This window comes from Salarias fasciatus (assembly GCF_902148845.1).
Source record: "Salarias fasciatus chromosome 23 unlocalized genomic scaffold, fSalaFa1.1 super_scaffold_20, whole genome shotgun sequence".
Classification (NCBI taxonomy): domain Eukaryota; kingdom Metazoa; phylum Chordata; class Actinopteri; order Blenniiformes; family Blenniidae; genus Salarias; species Salarias fasciatus.
Window position 1 is genome coordinate 4,645,005 of NW_021941230.1, and position 18,620 is coordinate 4,663,624.

At 44.6% G+C, this 18,620-nt stretch overlaps 2 protein-coding genes across 2 annotated transcripts in view; both read right to left on the reverse strand.

Annotated features, from left to right (window-relative positions):
• Positions 1-6,505: 6,505 nt before the first annotated feature.
• LOC115384082 (uncharacterized) lies at positions 6,506-9,504 on the reverse strand. The gene is made up of 3 exons (XM_030086378.1): positions 9,174-9,504; positions 8,435-8,529; positions 6,506-8,350 (listed from the first exon to the last, which is right to left on the reverse strand). Exons 1-3 carry the CDS (start codon positions 9,376-9,378, stop codon positions 7,382-7,384), a joined length of 1,269 nt encoding a protein of 422 aa, XP_029942238.1. The 5' UTR covers positions 9,379-9,504; the 3' UTR covers positions 6,506-7,381.
• Positions 9,505-10,122: 618 nt separating this feature from the next.
• LOC115383591 (R3H domain-containing protein 1-like) overlaps positions 10,123-18,620 on the reverse strand; it is a 40,623-nt gene continuing 32,125 nt past the window's right edge. The window contains exons 18-27 of the mRNA XM_030085724.1: positions 17,844-18,164; positions 17,668-17,764; positions 13,993-14,132; positions 13,795-13,913; positions 13,469-13,572; positions 12,437-12,627; positions 12,236-12,323; positions 11,786-11,868; positions 10,726-10,797; positions 10,123-10,257 (exon numbers count right to left, since the gene is read on the reverse strand). Of these exons, the coding sequence (XP_029941584.1) occupies positions 10,255-10,257; positions 10,726-10,797; positions 11,786-11,868; positions 12,236-12,323; positions 12,437-12,627; positions 13,469-13,572; positions 13,795-13,913; positions 13,993-14,132; positions 17,668-17,764; positions 17,844-18,164 (1,218 nt within the window). The 3' untranslated portion in view covers positions 10,123-10,254. The remainder of the gene's footprint in view (positions 10,258-10,725; positions 10,798-11,785; positions 11,869-12,235; positions 12,324-12,436; positions 12,628-13,468; positions 13,573-13,794; positions 13,914-13,992; positions 14,133-17,667; positions 17,765-17,843; positions 18,165-18,620) is intronic.

Below are 18,620 nucleotides of genomic sequence, written 5' to 3' on the forward strand. Positions count from 1 at the left end.
CCTCCCCCCATTCCTCCCATTTATACCCGCTGTCCCCCCAGTTTCTCCCCCACTTCCCCCTCGTTCTACCCCAGTTTCCCTCAGTTTTCTCCCCCCTGTTCCTTCCATTTACTCCCGATGTCACCCCCATTTTCCCCCCATTTCTCCACCATTCCCCCCATTTCTCCCAGTTTTCCCTCGTTGCCCCTGTTTACCCTCCCATTTTTCTCCATTCCCCCCATTTTTCTATCATTTGCCCCCCCCCCCCCGTTTTCCCCAATTTTCCCTCTGTTTCCTCCCTGTGTTCCTCCCATTTACCCCCATTGTCCCCCCCCATTTACCCTCATTTTCGCCCCATTTCTCCCCATTTCCACCCCCTCCTCCCCCATTATCCCCCCGCCGTCCCCCTCGTTTTCCTGCCGGTTTCCCCAATTTTCCCTCCATTCCCTCCCCCCTATGTTCCCATTTATACCCGCTGTCCCCCCCAGCTTCTCCCCCATTTTCCCCCCTGCTGTCCCCCACTTCCCCCTCGTTCTACCCCAGTTTCCGTTTCCTCCCCCCATTCCTCCCATTTACCCCCGTTTTCCCCCACTGTCCCCCCATTTCTCCTCCATTTCCCCCCATTTCTCCCTGTTTTCCCTCATCCCCCTGTTCAACCCTCCCATTTTTCGCCATTCCCCCCTATGTTTCCATCATTTGCCCCCCCCCCCCCCCCCCCCCCCCCGCTGGCCCCTTGTTTTTCCCGTATTTTCCCCAATTTTCCCTCTGTTTCGTCCCGGTGTTCCTCCCAATTACCCCCATTGTTCCCCCGTTTCCTCTCGTTTTCCCCCCATTTCTCCATCATTACCCCCCATTTCTCCCTCGTTTTACCCCCGTTATCCCTCCATTTCCCCCCAACCCCCCCCCATTTCTCCCCAACCCCCCCATTTTCCCCCTGCTGTCCCCCTCGTTGTCCTCGTTTTCTTGCCAGTTTCCCCAATTTTCTTTCCTTTTCCTCCCCCTGTTCCTCCCATATACCCCTGTTGTCACCCCCGTTTTCCACCCGTTTTCCCTCGTTTTCCCCGCTATCCCCCCATTTCTCCTCCATGTACCCCCCGTTTTCCCTCGTCCACCCCCCCCGTTGTTCCCCCGTTTCCAGTCCTACTCTCCCATAACCTCCAGTAAGTGTGTCCAGATGCAGACGTTATTCCAGGAATGTCTTTGATCAGAGTTTTATGAAGCAGGCCGACGCTCTGAGCAGCTTTTTCGTTTTTTTTCGCTGATGTTTCCAGAAGACGTTAAATACTAATGGAGTCGGCGTGGGGCTCGCTTTCCTGGACGAGTCCGAGAAGACGCTGAAAGGAAAAGATGTTTTCAGTTTCACATGCATGTGTTTGAAATCCTGGATTATTGAGAAGAAAACAAATATGACATGCAAAGAAGCACTCAGGGGTCTGCAGAACCAAATTTGAAAATAATAATAATAATAATAAAAGAAAAGCTGGTTTTGCTAAAAAGAAAAAAAAGGGGGAGGATAGCCAAACATTTGGTAGAAAAATGAATATAACGAAAAAGAAAAATCAATTTAAAAAAATTTTAAAAATAAATAAGTAAATAAAAAAACTGAAACTTGCAAGTACAGTATATTTGTCCAGGAAAATTTTAAGAGGACAAAAATAAAAAATAAAAATAAATTTGCTAAAAGCGAGGGTGGAAATAGCAACAAATGTGTTAATAAATGAATAAATAAAAATAAATAAATAAATAAATAAATAAATAAATAAATAAATAAATAAATAAATAAAAAAAAATAAAACCTGTACAGTATATTTGTTCAGGAAAAATTTAAGAGGATAAAAAAAACAAATAAAAGAGAAAAAAGACAAAGTAAAAGTAAAGAAAAATGAGGGGAAAAAGGACAAAAGAAAAATTTAAAAATAAAGAAAGATTCAAGTTTAAGAACAAAATGAAAAAAAGATAAAATAATTTAAAGCAAGAATTTCAAAAAGAAAAAATGGGAAAAAAAGGAGCGAACAAGAAAAAAAAAGAAAAACTAACGTTAATTAAAAAAATGAATAAAACAAGGGTAGGGCGATTTTTTTGTAAAGAAAAAAAACAAAAAATTGAAAAGAAGAAAAAAATGGGAATAGAGCGTCTGATCGTCTTGTTGGACGAATGAAGCCAAAACCAGACAAAACGGTTCGATTCCCCCTGAACACGACCGAGTCTGACCCCTCACCAGGTCACAGGCTCTACCTCCGCCGCCGGTGGAAGCCGTGATCGCTGCTTCGCCTTTTTAAAAAGCGTCCCGGGCCGTTAAACCCTCCAGGCGCTTTCACACTAATCTGAATCATCAGGTCTATTTCTGGACCCGCCGGACACGTGGAGGTACGGGTGGGAATGACCCCGATGACCCCGACGATGCACAGAGACACTAATCACACCGCTGGCCGGTGTCTGGAGTCTCCGTCGGGCGACGGAGGTGAAATCCAGACGTGAATGAAGCCTTTCGTCTTTAAAAACCTGAGAACCAAAATGATGCTTTCTCCGCTAAGATGTGTCACTCCAACTCAAAATCTGAAAATATGGAGCACCGTCTTTATGTCCTGCGGCCACTAGATGGCACTCATGGTTCTAAGATAGATGCTGGAGGACTGATAACTAAGCGAGTCCTCAAATATTTCTTGAACAGACAGCACCATCTAGTGGCTTCAGAGAATAATGACGTGAAGCACTGTGTTTACACAACGTTTCAAACTACGTCATTTCTGCGTTTTCGTTTCAGAGAAGTTTCACTTTTTCACGGCAAGGTTTTGAAAACGATGTAATTTTCAAGTTACGCCACTAGAGGGTGTGCTGTTGTTTGTTAGTGTAACGAAGCCACACAAATGTGTGCAGAGGAAATGGAGAGAAGAGTCGTAGAAAAGTCGAGTTTAACACAGTTTCCATGGACATGGATTTGGAACATTTTCAAAATGTGTCATTTTTAACTTGTTTCCATGGAGACGGAGGTGGAACGTTTTCAAAAAGTTGCATTTTGCACCAAGTTTAAATAGATATGGATTTGTCGCATTCTCAGAAAGTTCCGCCTCGGGAGCCATTTTCAGAAAGTTGCCTTCTCATTGCCTCTCACCCCCGCCGTAAGAACTGAGCCCCAAAACACGACAAAATGCTTCCCGTTTCATTTTTAAAACTTCTGAACGCCAGTCGCGGTGGCAGGCTGAATTAACGGGTTCAGTCGGTTTCCCACGGCGACCATCCGTCACGTTCCCAGAATGCAACGGGGGCGTCGAGCCGCTCTCATGCCACGGGTCACATGTTCTCAGATTAACTGAAAAACCATTTCCTGCTCCAGTGAAGAGGAGGAGGAGGAGGAGGAAGAGGAGGAGGAGGAGGATAAAAGGGGGAGGAGTCTCATCCCTCCTGGCTTCCTTCCTCCTGGTCGGGGTGATGATCTGTAAAGAGAGTCATCAAGATGTAATTTGTGACACACACACACACACACACACACACGGCAGAGAGCAATCCATCACTCTCTCACTCCGCTCAAGAAATGATGGAGCGGTTTGGTCTGCGCGACCTCTGACCCCTGACACCAGTGTGTACCTGAACGTGACCCTCCCCCACTACACACACACACGTTTCTGTTTACGCCCTTTTATTTTGACGGTATTCTCTTATTTTAGTCACTTCCTGTTGTTGAGTTACTGGACATTTCGTGTCTAAAGTTGATTTTTTTGCATTTTTTTTTAGTTCTCTGCTTTAATCTATCTTCTTTTTTGCGTTACTTTCTTATTTTTTGTGTCTGTGGTGATTTGTAACCATTCTGTGCCTTTTCTGGTGGCCATTTTGGCTCTATTTGCACTGATATGGGTGTAGTCCGCTTAGTATCGTTGTAGTTTTCTCAGTTCTTTTACTCTTCTGAGTTGAAGTTGATCATTTATGTCATTATTGGCGGCCATGTTTGCTCTAAGATAGTTTATTTGAAGTCTTTGCAGTTTTCTCTTTTTTCTGTTACATGAGATAATGTGTTTCTTTTTAGCCATTTTGGCACTATTTGTAGTCAACACCTGCATTCTTGGCGGCCATCTTGGCTCTACTTGCACTATTGTGTCTGCAGTTCATTTCCTATTTTTGTACGTTTGTGGACTTGTTTGTCTATTTGAGTAGATAATTTGTTTTGTTTTAGCCATTCAGTGCCTTTTTGGTGGCCATTTTGGCTGTAATGTCACTAATATGTCTGTAGTTGATTTGAAATCTTTGTACTTTTGTGGGGTTTTTTTTTTTTTTTTACCCTTTTCTGAGTTTACAGGAGGTAAAGCGTTTCTTTTTAGCCATTTAGCACTAATTGTGGCCATTCCGTGCCTCTTTGGTGGCCATTTTGGCTCTATTTGCATTAATATATCTGTAGCTGAATTGAAATGGTTTTGCAGTTTGTTTTGTTTTTCTGTGTTAGAGTAGATAATGTGTTTCTTTTTAGCTGTTCAGTGCCATTTGCCATGACTTGTGTTTTTGGCGGCCATTTTGGCTCTATTTGCACGAAAATGTCTGCAGTTCATTTAGTATCTTTGTGGTTTTGTCGGTTTGTGGACCTTTTTTTTAACTCTTAGAGTTGATAAATTGTTTCTTTTCAGCCATTAAGTGCCATTGGTAGCCATTATGTGCCTTTTTGGTGGCCATTTTGGCTCCATTTGGACTAAAATATCCGTAATTGACTTGAAGTATTTGTGGCTTTGTCTGTTTACTCTTTTTCTGTGTGAAGGTAGAACATTTGTGTTTCTTTTTAGCTATGCAGCACAATTTGTAGCCATTCTGTGCCTTTTGGGCGGCCATTTTGGCTCTAATTGCACTAATATGTCAGGAGTTGATTCAAAATTTTAGCAGTTTTGTTTTTACTCTTTTCTGTGATAAAGTAGATCATTTCTGTTACTTCTTAGCCATTTAGCGCTAACTGTAGCCATTCCGTGCCTTTTCGGCGACCATTTTGGCTCCTTTTACACGGGTTTTTCTTTTAATCTTTTCTGTATTACTAGAAATGTGTTCTTTGTTAGCCATTCAGCACTAATCGACTAATCGTAGCCATTCCGTGCCTTTTTGACGGCCATTTTGGCTCAATTTGCACTAACTTGTCTTTAGTTCAATTAGTATCTTTGTAGTTATGTATGTTTTGGTCTACTTGTTTGTTTCTTTGAGTAGATAATTTTTTTCTTTTTAGCCATTTAGCGCTATCTGTCGCCATTCTGTGCCTTTCTAGCAGCCATTTTGGCTCTAATTGCACTAATATTTCTGTAGTTGATTCAAAATTTTAGCAGGTTTTTTTTTTACTCTTTTCTGTGATAAAGTAGATAATTTCTTTCTTTCTAGCCATTTAGCGCGAACTGTAGCCATTCCGTGCCTTTTTGGTGTCCATTTTGGCTCCATTTGCACAAGCATCCTGTGTGTCATTATTCTATTGCTTCCCTGCTTCTTTGTTTTAATCAATAAATCCTTTTTACTTCCTAAAAACCGGAGCGCAGACCGACGGCTCTGCTCCCTGATCTATTCCCAAACGTACCTGAAGCGTCCTTGAGAGAAAAACACTCGTCTTTCTTTCTTTTTGACCTCCATCAGGAAAGTCATCCTCCACTCATGCATAACGAGGGGGGCGGGGCTTGACGGCAGCGCCCTCTGACCCCGCCGATCAGCTCGTCCGATTCCTCCTCCATCCTCCTGGATGTTTCCATTCCTCCACCTCCAGCTCGTTACCATGGAAACAGGAGCCATCGTCTGTGTTTGTCTGTGTTCGTTTTACTTCTATCTTTTTTTTTTCTTCAACATAATGAATCAATTAGCGAGGCTGCGGAGCGACGAGCTCATGAATAATCCTCCCCTCGTGTGTGTGTGTGTGTGTGTGTGTGTGTGTGTGCGTGTGTGTGTGTGTGTGTGTGTGCGCATAATGGGGCGTCCAGCCGACATTGTTTGTCGGCCAATCGGCGCTCCGCCCGCTGAAGCCGGCCTCAGTAAACTGCCTGAACTCAAGGCACCACGCCGCCCCCTGTTGGACGGACTGGGACTCACACCACTCTGGATACTGACATTACACTGCAACAAGTTCTTAATCTGAGCAAGTTTTTTAAACTTGAGTAAAAATGTCTCACTTTACTGGATTTTAGATAAATTCACTTAAAAATTATATTTCAGAAAAATAAAAACCAAGAGAGTTTTCACTTCTTTTATTGGTGATTTTTCTTTTAATTATTTCAAAGTAAAAGTAACTCAATTTAGGGGGGAATCTGCAAATAGAATAATTGAAAATTTAAAAGTACTTCTCTTAAATTTTTTTTCTCAATGAAACATAATTTTCAAGGGAGTTTCAAGTAAAATGAGACATTTTCACTCAAAAAAAGTTTAAAAACTTGGTCAGATTTGGACTTCTTGCAGTGTAAAGGTCATTTTTTAAAATTACGACCATCAACTTTAAACTGTTGTGACATTTTCTTGACGTTTTACCTTTGAATCTAATTATCGAAATCTTTTTAAGCAGTTTAATGTCCAGTTATGTTGATTTAGTTTTTATTTGAATCTGAGCAACAGTTTAATGCAATTTTTCTTCTTATCCTGTCAATTTTATTACATGATGTTGTGAATATGTCTTTCATATTTAAGAAAACTGCATCTTTATGGCTGTTTCTCAAATTTTTGTACATTCATATCAATTTAGGATTATTTCTTAGCAGTTTCTTTTTTTTTTTACCTTATTCTAATTTAAGGCTCATAATGCATCTCACCTTGTCTTCTTGGGGCTATATTACATCTATCTAATATTGTCTTGAATTCCTGCCCTTGCTTTAAGAGACATTGTATTTTTGTAATTAATTTTTTAGTTTTTTTTTCTTTATTATTCTCACTTCTCCTGCTTCGTAGCACTTTGAAATTATTGAAATAAATAATAAATAATACAGAATATAGAAAAATAATTTCAACAAATAAAATGTATTATATATACTGATTTATGCATTTATTTTTTTTTTATATTTGATATCTTTGTGTCTCCAGTTTCTCCCTGTTTTTGTGAATATTACATCTCTTAGTGGACTATCTTTGCACTTCTATAGTGTTTTTAAGGTCTCTGTGGTCAATTTTATGTATTTTATGTTTTATTTTCCATTTATTTTGTGGGGTTTTTTTGGTAATTAAGGTGCAAGAAAGTGAATTAAAAGTTGCGCCGGCTGCTCTGAAAAATTCTTCTCGTTAACAAAACGCAGACATGAAGACTGGAAACTCAATCTGAAAAACAAGACTGGAAAGTCTTTTAATGTGAAAAACAAGGGATCACTGGGAGGCAGATTCTAACAGGAAACAGGAGGAAAGACATGAATTTCACAGCATATTTGCAGGTTTTTATAAAAGGCGCAACGCCTCCACCTGGTGGTCACAGTCTGAACTACACCTTCAATGAAGTTCCTTCAATCCTGGCCTTCAGCTTCCTGTAGAACGGGCCGCTGAACACCGGCGGCCCGATGATTTTAACACGAGAACCTTTAACTTGGTAGAGAACCATATCGACCGCGGAGCTCAGATCTTGGCAGATCCGCTCCAGTTTCCGCCCGCCGTCCGCCGCCGCTGCCGTCTTGCCGCCGTCTACGTGGTAGACGCTCAGCAGCGACTGCCAGGACAGCATCAGGTCCTGGAGTTTTACGGCGGCTTGGTCCGTCAGGGAGACCAGCACTAGGTCCGAGTCTTCCAGGTACCCGACGGTTGCCGTGGCGTCGTCCAGGCAACCGTCCAATTCGTCGGGGAAGAACTTCTGGACATAGCGGAAGGTGTGCAGGTCGAGCCAGACGTCCCTCCGGCAGTCTGGGTCTTTGGACGACAAATCGGCGCCGATCGGACCCTTCAACGATTTGGCGTTGATGTCTTTCTCGCCATTCAGGTTCAGGTCGGCGAAGGACGGTACGAGTCCTGGATGGCACTCCTCGCCGACCACCTGCCGGCCGATCGACTCAGTTCTAGATCCGGCGGAGGTTTTGAGCTTGTCTTTTTTTTCAAAACTGTCCCAGTAGGTCATGGCAGGTAGATTCCCGCCGGAAACTGTCAGCGTCAAGAACTGAGAGCCCGCCAGGTTTGGACTCTCCAACCTGCCGCCGGGCTCTGAGGATCTCTCAGTTTTTGAGGGTACCTTCAGGCGATTGGGTACCGTCGGGTTGGGGCGCCCGGGGGCCCGGCGGAGGAGCAGGTCGGCCCCGAGGGCCCGGACGGCAGCGAGGGGCCCCTCCACGATGGCCGCCGTCTGGCAGGGGAGCATTCGGAACCTGAGCGAGCGGTGGGCGGAGCTAAGGTCCTCCAGCAGCACCGGCTGGTCGCCGTCCAGAGACGAGAGGTCGACTCTGGCCGACGAGACGTAGAAATACACCTGGAGAAGGAATAATAAGAAGAAATCTCTTCTACAAACGCCGAAGATGTGGTGATTGGATGCGCGACCGGGTTTCGTACTCACGTCGGTGCTGAAGGGGAACACGGTCAGAGGGAAGTCTTGGGGGAAAACAGCATCCGTCATGACCTGCTGGTCCTTCTTCACCACCCTCGCTGCGTCTGAGGGAAAGTTCATTATGTGGCTGTACAGTAAATCCAACACATCCAAACAACGCCTCGACTCGCAGGGGGTGCGATCGGTCGCCATGACAACTGATTACAGTGTGAAATGAGGAATCTCTGGTGGAAAAACCATATAACAACACAGGGACCAGAAACATCCACTGGAGGCTGAAATTATGTTTTATTGGGAACAAATCTTACAATTCAGTCAAGTTTTCATTTAGTTTTACAATTTATTCAATGATCAATGAAGATATAAATCCAAAGGATGCTGTGGTTAAGCTGTAATAATAAAAACTAATCAAATTTGGGGGATAATAAAGTTGTAAAGCCAGAAAACTGCTGGAGTGAGGATTATTTGAACGGTAGTGGGCGGAACTAATGGCATGACGTCACCAATACTTCCAATACCCCAGAACTGAGAGGTTTTTTTTCCAAAAATAAAAACGTGGCAGCATCGTGGAAAGTTTTAAATGATGCAAGCCGAATACTTATTTAGGTTTTAGTGAGACGAAATGTAGTAATTTTAGGCCAGAAAACACAAGTTCGAGGTCAGAATCAACATTTGAAGTTAAAATCCCGCAGATTTTGAATGGAGTCTGGCGCGTGGGATTCCAGAGGAAAACCCCGGGTTTCTGTACCTTCAGGTCGGTCGAAGGTGACGAACGCGACGCCCTCCATGCTGGTGGGGAACGTGACCCACGACACGTCCCCGCCGTGGCTCCTCCGCCGGCTCTGGAAGTGGATGATCAGCTTGTCCGCGGTCCTGCCGGCGGGGAGGACGCGCACGGGGACGCCGGACACCACCACGGTCCGGTCCGGGTCCGGGTCCGGGTCCCGCTCCATGATGGCGGACAGGGTTTGAAAAAAAATCACCCGCGCGGAGACGGGAGAACGATAAATATGGACGTGTTTACCACGCCTGTAAAACACACACACTCCGTTTCCCGCGGTTACCAGCTGAACTTTCACTTTCACTTTCAAACCCGGTTTGTTTACTACTGGCCTGCAGTGACGCCGCCTGGCCGCCGAGCGTCGCTGTTCCACCAAGAATTAATAAAAACACAGCAGCGCTTTTTGTTGCATATAAACATTTGTTTTTATTAATTTAAGATATAAAACAAAGCGGCCTGGCCGAGTGCAACAAACAGGGCTTTACAGGGAGCAGGAGAAAAAAGATAAAAGTAAAAAAAATAAAATAAAAAGGAAAAAAAAAAAACCAAACCAGGCTGTCTCCATACCGATCAAACTTATCAATCACTTCAGTGCAAAAGCAACATTCACTGTGTTTAACGGTGATTTTTTTTATTATTATTTTTATTAAATTCTATTTAAATAATTCAGGTAGTACATCTCTCACCAGGTTCTTTACATAAGAACTAAAAACACTCCATGGAAAAAAAAATCCTTCCGTTAAAAAACAAAAAAGGTGTGTGTGATGGTGAAAGAACTCTCCAGAACAGCAAATTAATAAAAAGAAAAGAAATAAAAAAGAAACAAAAAAAAAAAAAAGTGGGAGCCGAGCTCAGCAGCAAACTGGGAATTTGGTGCTCATTCCCCCCAATTCGGTTGAACCTGAAAAGAATAAAAAAAAAAAAGAAAGAAATATTTAAAATTAAAAAAAAAATTAAAATAAAAAAAAGTAGGTTTGTGGAGTCTGGAGTCCAGCAGGTGCGTTTGATTCGGCCGCCTCCGCCACCCTGAGGGTCCGGCGCCGGAGTCTCACTGTTGAGACACACACACACACACACACACACACACACACACACACACACACACACACACACACACACACACACACACACACACACACACACACACACACACACACACACACACACACACACACACACACACACACACGGGGTGTGAGAATCCCCCCGCTGAGCCGAACCACCACAGAAGAAGAATCACTACGCTAACATCTCCCTCCCTGACAAACGCACCTGGAAAATAAATAAACAAACAAGCGCATCGCACTTTAGGAAACAATCAGCACTTTCCTGGCGGCAGGTGTGCATTTTTGCCCCGTCGGTTCTTTATTCTGCTTACAGCCACAAACAGGGAGGAGCTGTTTGTTTGTTTATTTATTTATTTCTTCCTCAAGCAGATTTTCACACAATGAGACAAAAATAAAGAAATAATAAATAAAAAAGCAGGGTGCTGTTTACGGGGGGGAACATTTGGACGTACGCTGAGATGTGAGGACAGAGGCTTCCTGCCGGACTTCTTCCCGGGGCCGCTCCGCCACACCCCCAGTGCACCCTGGGAAAAAAAAACAAACAAAACAAAACAAAACAAAAGATTAGAGAAGGAGAAGGATAAGGAACTGTTGACATAAAAAATGTTCCGAGTGAAAATGAAATGTTTCCTTTGGCAACGATGTCCGTTTCCATGGAAACGGCCAAAAAACTCAAAAGTGACGAGGTCAGCATGAGAGGCTACGACTCTACGGAGTAACAACACTGTGAGCTACGCTCTGTTGCCATGGAGATGGGGTTTTCAATAAGTTGCGTTTTCCTCCTGTTTCCGTGGCGATGGAGTGCTTTCAAAAAGTTCAGTTTTTTTCCCCCATCTTCACAAAGATAGACAGTTTTCAACCAGCTGAATTGTTTATTTGTTTTTCACTAAGATGGAGCGCTTTCAAAAAGTTGCATTTTCCAAAGAGATGGAGCGCTTTTGAAAAGTAGCCCTTTTTTTTTTTTTTTTTCGAAAAGCAGCATTTTCCCCGTTGCCACCGAGACAGAGTGTTTAGTAAGTTACATTTTCCCCTCGTTTCCACGGAGACGGAGTGCTTTTAAAAAGTTGCATTTTCAGAGGAGATGGGGCATTTCCCTCATTTCCACAGAAACACAACTTTCCTAAAGTTGCGTTTCCCAGCCCATTCCGCGGAGACAGATTCAGAGCATTACAAAAAAAGTTGACTTTCACCGTTTCCATGGAAACCGAGTGCTTCCTAAAGTTGCATTCCCCCCCCCCCATTCCATGGAGACAGAGCGCTTTCCAAAAGTTGCACCCCTCCTATTCAGCCGAGACAGATTCAAAGCATTCAAAAAAAAAAGTTGCCTTTTCCCCGTTTCCATGGAAACCGAGTGCTTCCCCCAGAATTCTGCCGAGACGGCGTCGAAGTGTTTTCAACAACTTCCACCTGGGCTGACGTTTTCAAAAATCTGCAATTTTAACTGTTTCAAAACAATGCTGTGTGCATGTACGTGTGTGTGTGTGTGTGTGTGTGTGTGCGTGCGTGCGCTACCTGGTGCTTGGCCACCACGTGCGCGGCGTGGACGGAGGGCTTGAGCTGCAGCGGCTGACCCAGGAAGGAGAGGTGAGGCTCACCTGGATACACACACACACACCGTCAGTGTGAGTGTGTGTGTGTGTGTGTGTGTGTGTGCGTTCTCGTATTTCTATCCTTGTTGGGGCCAAATGTCCCCACAAGGATAGCAAAACGTGGAACGACGTGCCTTGTGGGGACCTTTTTCCGGTCCTAAGTAGGAGAAACAGTGTTTTCTTGACCATGTTGTTGTTACTGAAAAAAGTAAAAGTGCAAAAACATTTCTTTAGGGTTAGGCTTTGTTGTTGTGTGGGTTAGGGTTAGGGTAAGGGTCAGGGTTAGGGGCTAGACATGAATGGGAGTCAATGGAAGGTCCCCACAAGGATAGAAATACAAGACTGAGCGTGCGTGCGTGTGTGAGATACACACCTTGTCCACTGTGGCAGAAGGCTGTAGGGTGGGGGAGGGGCGCCATGACGGGGAGGACGCCCTTGTTGCCGGGCGACGGCGGGCTGCTCTACACACACACACACACACACACACACACACACACACACACACACACTTAGATGTAGCGTTCCGCCTTGAATTTCAGGGGCCACTCCGGGCGCCGCCGCTGGCCGTCAGTACCTGGGCGGGGTCCGGCGGCGGAGGCCGCAGGAGGTCCGGGGCCCGCTGGAGGTGGCGGCCCGGCGGCTTCCTCTGGCAGGGGGAGAGGGGGCGGGGCTGCTGCTGCTGCTGGGGGGCGGGGCCGGGGGCCGAGGTCATCTGCAGCATCAGCATGCCGCCGCCAATGCCACCGGGGGGAGGGGCCAACAGGCCTGAAACACACAAATAAACACACACATCAGTACAAGACAGCAGACGTTCTGGACTTAACTAATCCAGATTAAATAAGCCTGAGAACCAGGTTAAACTAGTGGTGTGCAGACGAAGCTTCATGAACCACTGTCTTTATTTTCTGAAGCCACTAGATGGCGCGCTTGGTTCTAAGACAAAAACTGGAATACTGGCAATGAAGTGAGCTCTCAAACATTTCTTGAACAAATAGCACCATCTAATGGATTGAGAAAATAAAGACAGTGGTTCATGAAGCTTCATCTGCTCATCACCAGGTTTGAGATTAGAAAAGACTGAACCTCGTCCAGAAATCTCAGACGCTGCTGGTCCGAGTCCGGATTTGAAACGGTGCAAGTTTTGGTTCCTGAGAGCAGATTTGAAAAGAACGGCCTCTAAAAGACTTGGCTCCGTCTCGAGATGCCCTGGTCTTGGTTTTCATTCGGCCCCCTAAAAATCACGGTCCTGGACTCAGTCTTGTCTTGGTCTTAACTTGGTCCTGGCGGCTTAATGGTCTTTGTCTTGAATTGATCTTGATCATGAACCACTGTCTTTACTTTCTGAAGCCACTAGATGGTGCTGCCTGTTCAAGAAATGATTCAGAGCTCACTTTATTGTAAGTCCTAAAGCCTCTGTGTTAGAACAAAGAGTGCCACCTAGTGGCTTCAGAAAATAAACAACGGTTCGTGAAGCTTCATCTGCACATCACTAAGTGAAACTCCAGAAACTTGCTCTTTCTTTCTTTTCGTGTTTTTTCATAAGAAAGATCAGAGAGTAAATGTAATTCGGCGTGCGATGCGGTGAGGATGATGTCGTTGCTCCCACCTGCGTACTGCTGCCCCGGGTGCTGCTGGGAGACGCAGGGCGGCGGAGGCTGGGGGAACTGGAGCTGATCCATCATGGAGGGAGGGAGGAAGCTCACCGTGGAGCTGAGGAGGAGGAGGGAAACAAGAAATCTGAGTGGAATCAAGCTGGTTTTCAACAGATTTAGCTCCGCCCACCTTTTATATACAGTCTATGGCTGACGTCACATTAGCTCCGCCCATCTTTTATATACAGTCTATGGATGATGTCACGTTAGCTCTGCCCATTTTTATATGCAGTCTATGGATGATGTCACGTTAGCTCCGCCCATCTGTCCCAAACAGTACCTCATGGTGGCGTGCTGGTTCGGGGGCAGCAGGCTGTAGCAGGGCTGCACGGCGCCCCCTCCTGGCTGGCAGGACACCATTACTGGCTGCTGGTAGGTCTGCTGGGGGACGGAGACCTGCTGCCGGGATGAAGAACACCCGTCAGAACCCTGACGTAGCCATGACGATGGCAGCGGCGGCATTGGTCCGAGGCGGTACCTGGTACGGCTGCATCGGGGGGTATTGGACCATCATGCCTTGCATCTGGTTGCCCGTATTGCTTTGCTGGTTGCCGGCGAGGGAGAGGCCGGGCGCCGGCTGGTAGCCAGACGCCAGGGTCGGCATCACGGCCTGGTGCACTGCGGCGGGACAACAAGAGGCACAACATCAGCGTCTTTCTAAAAGTCAAGGTATCGGAGGTATCTTGAGAGTCCACCGCCCTGGGGAGGGAAGAAATTGCGGCGAGACGAGAGATGACCTTCCCTGCTGCCTCTCAATGGTTTAGTTTTTACCTCCGACTTTCCACCACTTCCTCTCAATGCCTTGGTTTTTTACCAATGCCTTGGTTTTTACCTCCGAATTTCCCCCGCTTCCTCTCAATGCCTTGGTTTTAACCTCCGACTTTCCCCCACTTCCTCTCAATGCTTTGGTTTTTACCTCCAAATTACCCCCACTTCCTCTCAATGCCTTGGTTTTTTACCAATGCCTTGGTTTTTACCTCCAATTCCCCCCGCTTCCTCTCAATGCCTTGGTTTTTACCTCCGAATTTCCCCCGCTTCCTCTCAATGCCTTGGTTTTTTACCAATGCCTTGGTTTTTACCTCCAATTCCCCCGCTTCCTCTCAATGCCTTGGTTTTTTTTTTACCAATGCCTTGGTTTTTACCTCCAATTTCCCCCGCTTCCTCTCAATGCCTTGGTTTTTACCTCCAAATTTCCCCCGCTTCCTCTCAATGCCTTGGTTTTCACCTCTTAATTTCCCCAGCTTCCTCTCAATGCCTTGGTTTTTTACCAATGCCTTGGTTTTTACCTCCAATTTCCCCCGCTTCCTCTCAATGCCTTGGTTTTTACCTCCGAATTTCCCCCGCTTCCTCTCAATGCCTTGGTTTTTACCTCTTAATTTCCCCCGCTTCCTCTCAATGCCTTGGTTTTTACCTCTTAATTTCCCCCGCTTCCTCTCAATGCCTTGGTTTTAACCTCTTAATTTCCCCCGCTTCCTCTCAATGCCTTGGTTTTTACCTCTTAATTTCCCCCGCTTCCTCTCAATGCCTTGGTTTTTACCTCCTATTTTTCCTTGGTTCCTCTCAATGCCTTGGTTTTCACCTCCAAATTCCCCCAGCTTCCTCTCAAATGCATTGTTTTTTTGCCTCTGAATTTCATCCGTTTCTAAATGCCTTGGTTTTTTACCTCTGAATGTCCGGACTGCGACCTCCTCGGGGAGAGTGAGGGGCTGAAAAAGAGACCGGTTCACTGTGAGATTCTTAGAGGCCTCTCAGACAGCGTCCCGGCCCCGCATCCCGCCTCCCGGAGCTCCGGCTGGCCTTGTCCACCCCCCCCCCACCCCACCGGATCGGACCTCTGGACGACTGACCGACGGCCCTGTTTCAATCGGTGCCCCACTTTCCTGAGATGCGATTCGACAACTCTGAAAATCAGCTTATCGAATTTTAAGTTGAGATTTTACTGATTTTTCAGATCTCCTTAGCAACGGTTGCTAGGGCGGGGTGGTTGTGATCTTTAATTCTCTATTTCAATTTTACACCACAAGGATGATGTGTTTATACAGTTTTTCAAGTCGATTCCGTCGTCCATCTTCATGATCCTATGCTACACCTCAAAATTCATAAACTCACCAAGTTTTTGAAACTCGTTCTGAGTAAAAATGTTTCATTTTACTTTATTTAAAATAAATTTAGTTAAAAATTACATTTCATCAAGATAGAAAGACTTGATTTAAGAGAAGTGCTCTGGAATCAAGACAGTTTTCACTTCTTCTATTGATGGAAATTTACTTATTTCAAATTAAAAGTATCTTCATTTCAGAAAAATAATCTGCCAATAAAACAAGTGAAAACTGGATTTGTTTTACTTATTTGTACTTGTTCGATTAGCCGTTTTTTTTTTTTAATTAAGACAGGCTTACTTTGAAATAAGTAAAACAAATCTACAGTTTTCATTTGTTTTAATGCCAGAATATTTTTCTTAAATTAAAATACTTTGAAATAGTTTAAAAAAAAAACCTAGTTTTCACTTGTTCTATTAGCAGATTATTTTTCTTGAATTAAAATCATTTTACTTTGAAAAAAGTAAAAAAAAAAAAAAAAAATCCACCAATACAAGAAGGTAAAACTGTCTTGATTTCAGAGAACTTCTCTTAAATCAACTCTTTCTATCTTGATGAAATATAATCTTTCAGTGAATGTATATTAAATCAAGTAAAATGAGACATTTTCACTCAAAACAAGCTGAAAAAAACTTTAACTTCTTCCACTTCCTCTCCTTCCACTTCCTCCATTTAAATATTTTCTTCCTCCTCCAGCAGCTTCAATCCCCAACATTTCTCAACTTTTCCAGCATTTTATTTGAACCTATTGAGGCCAAAAAATTGCCTTGAAATTGTGATGTGACCTTCTAATAAGCGTGACCTTTGACCTTTACAATCCGCTCCCTTGGAATGAATGAATGAATGTGTGATGCAAGGTGGGGGAAACACACACTTATATATATATACACACACACACACACACACACACACACACACACACACACACACACCTCTTTCCAGTGTGCCTTCCTTAATTAATGCGGAAACTGGAGCCGGAAACGAAACACCGGAGTCATTTTTTTTATTTTTTCCCGGAGAAATAATTGCCGTCTTTTTTTTTCCGCCTTTGTAGGTCAGCTTCATTTGTCCGCTGTCGATTCCCTCGGTTCCCCCCAGCGGGGAGGAGACATTCGCAGGCGGATGACAGAATAGTGCCGCAGTGTGAGTGTGTGTGTTTGTGTGTGTGTGTGTGTGTGTGTGTGTGAGAGCTAACAATCCCAACTCCTGCGGTGTGAGAGGAGGAGGGAAAAAAAGAAAAAAAAAAAAAAAAAGAAGCAGAATAATCTAGCGGCTGACTCTGAACTCGTGAAGAAACAAACAAAACGGCGAGAAATATTCAATATTCGTCCTTCGCTGGACGGCGGCGGAGTTTAACAAGTCTGATGTGATGAAACGCCGAGGCCGCGTGTCGCCGTCGGGAACCTCAACACTGTGGATCTTATTAAAAATAAATAAATAAATAAAACTTTGAAATGTGTTTGGAAGCATTACGGCAGCTGAGATTTGATGATACGCAGACGACACACTGATTTATATATCAGTCTATTTAACTATATATATATATATATATATATATATATATATACATAGTTCCCCTCTTCCGTGCACGTACATGGGTACATGGACGCAAGCCACAGGCACGAGCGTTTCACTAAGCTGCAGTGACAGTCAAGGCCTGCAGGGGCCGTTGTTTCGCTTAAAACATGCAAACTCCTTAATGCACCTTTAAGAGTCTCAAATAAGTCACAAAAATAGCAACGTTTTGAAAACACTTGGACTCTATCTTCATAGAAATGTGAGGAAATCCAACTACTTAACTGCGTCTCCATGGAAACGAAGGCGGGGCATTTTTTTGAAAAAGGTCTAAATCTGTGCCGGTGCAACTTTTACAAAACATGCTGTTGGCTGGTCAACACTGTTAGTCTTAAACAGTGGATTTTAATCATGATTAAAAAAAGAAAGTGGAATTGTGTTTGGAAGCATTTCAGTATTTGAGATTTGCCGATATGCAGACGATACACTCTTTTATATAAGAGTCTATGTGATTCTAGATATACAGACATAGACTGTACCTTGTTGCTGGGGCAGGTTGGGGCAGTTGTAGGGCAGCAGGGGGCGGTAGTACTGCTGTTGCTGCTGATGTGCTGATGAGCAGTAGCATGTAGATATCTGGAAAACACACGATGCGTTCAAGGACTGGAGGAAAAAAAATAAAATCAGAGAAATGAGCGTTGAAGTGGATTTGTACCTGCTGGACGGGCTGCTGGATGAAGGCCAGCTGGGGGAACGCTGGGTGGGCGGAGCCAGAGGGGGCGGGGCTCGAGTAGGCGTGGCTCTGGCCCTGCAGGACCCCCGCCGGGTGGCCCCCCGAAGGGCCGGTGACCACGTATCCAGCCACCTGCTGCTGCTGCTGCTGCTGGGTGGCGCCCTGGAGAACCACGGGCGAGGGGGAGTGGTGGGGGTGGTAGACGGAGAGGTTGTGGTGGCGGCCATCAGGGGGCGCCACGCTGTCATTGGGCGGATGCTGCGTCAGGGTCATGTGACTGAATTGGGCGTTGAGGGCGTCGGGCTGAAATATAAAAACATCCTTTGTTAAAAAAGGAAACAAAACAACAAACAAATAAAAACAAGACAGTCAGAACCTGGATCAAGATATTAGAAGGATTATCTTGGTTCAAGATGTTGAAAGTAGGAGGGAACTGGTCATGTTTTTTGGTGTTCATTTGCATGATTAAAGTGCTGAAAACGCAACTTTTTGAAAAGGATCTGATTCCATTTAAACAGTAAAAACCAAGGTTTTGGATATGCTACTAATCCACGGAAACGATGAAAAAAGCAACTTTCCGAAAACGTTATTACTCCATGGAAACGACGAAAAATGCAACTTTATGAAAACGCCACTACTCCTTGGAAACGGAAAAAAACAAAAAAAACAAACAAAAAACAAACATGCAACTCCATCTCCATGGAAACAGTGAAAAAAGCAACTTTTTGAATAAACTCAAACGTCATCTAAAAGCAAACA

Bases quoted from the DNA above. Each gene is read 5' to 3' on its own strand.
- LOC115384082 (XM_030086378.1), bottom strand. From the start codon at position 9,378: ATGGAGCGGGACCCGGACCCGGACCCGGACCGGACCGTGGTGGTGTCC. The intron at 8,530-9,173 runs GTACAGAAACCC...ACTTTCCCTCAG, and splicing joins CACCTTCGACCGACCTGAAG to ACGCAGCGAGGGTGGTGAAG. The intron at 8,351-8,434 runs GTGAGTACGAAA...TTCCTTCTCCAG, and splicing joins TGTTCCCCTTCAGCACCGAC to GTGTATTTCTACGTCTCGTC.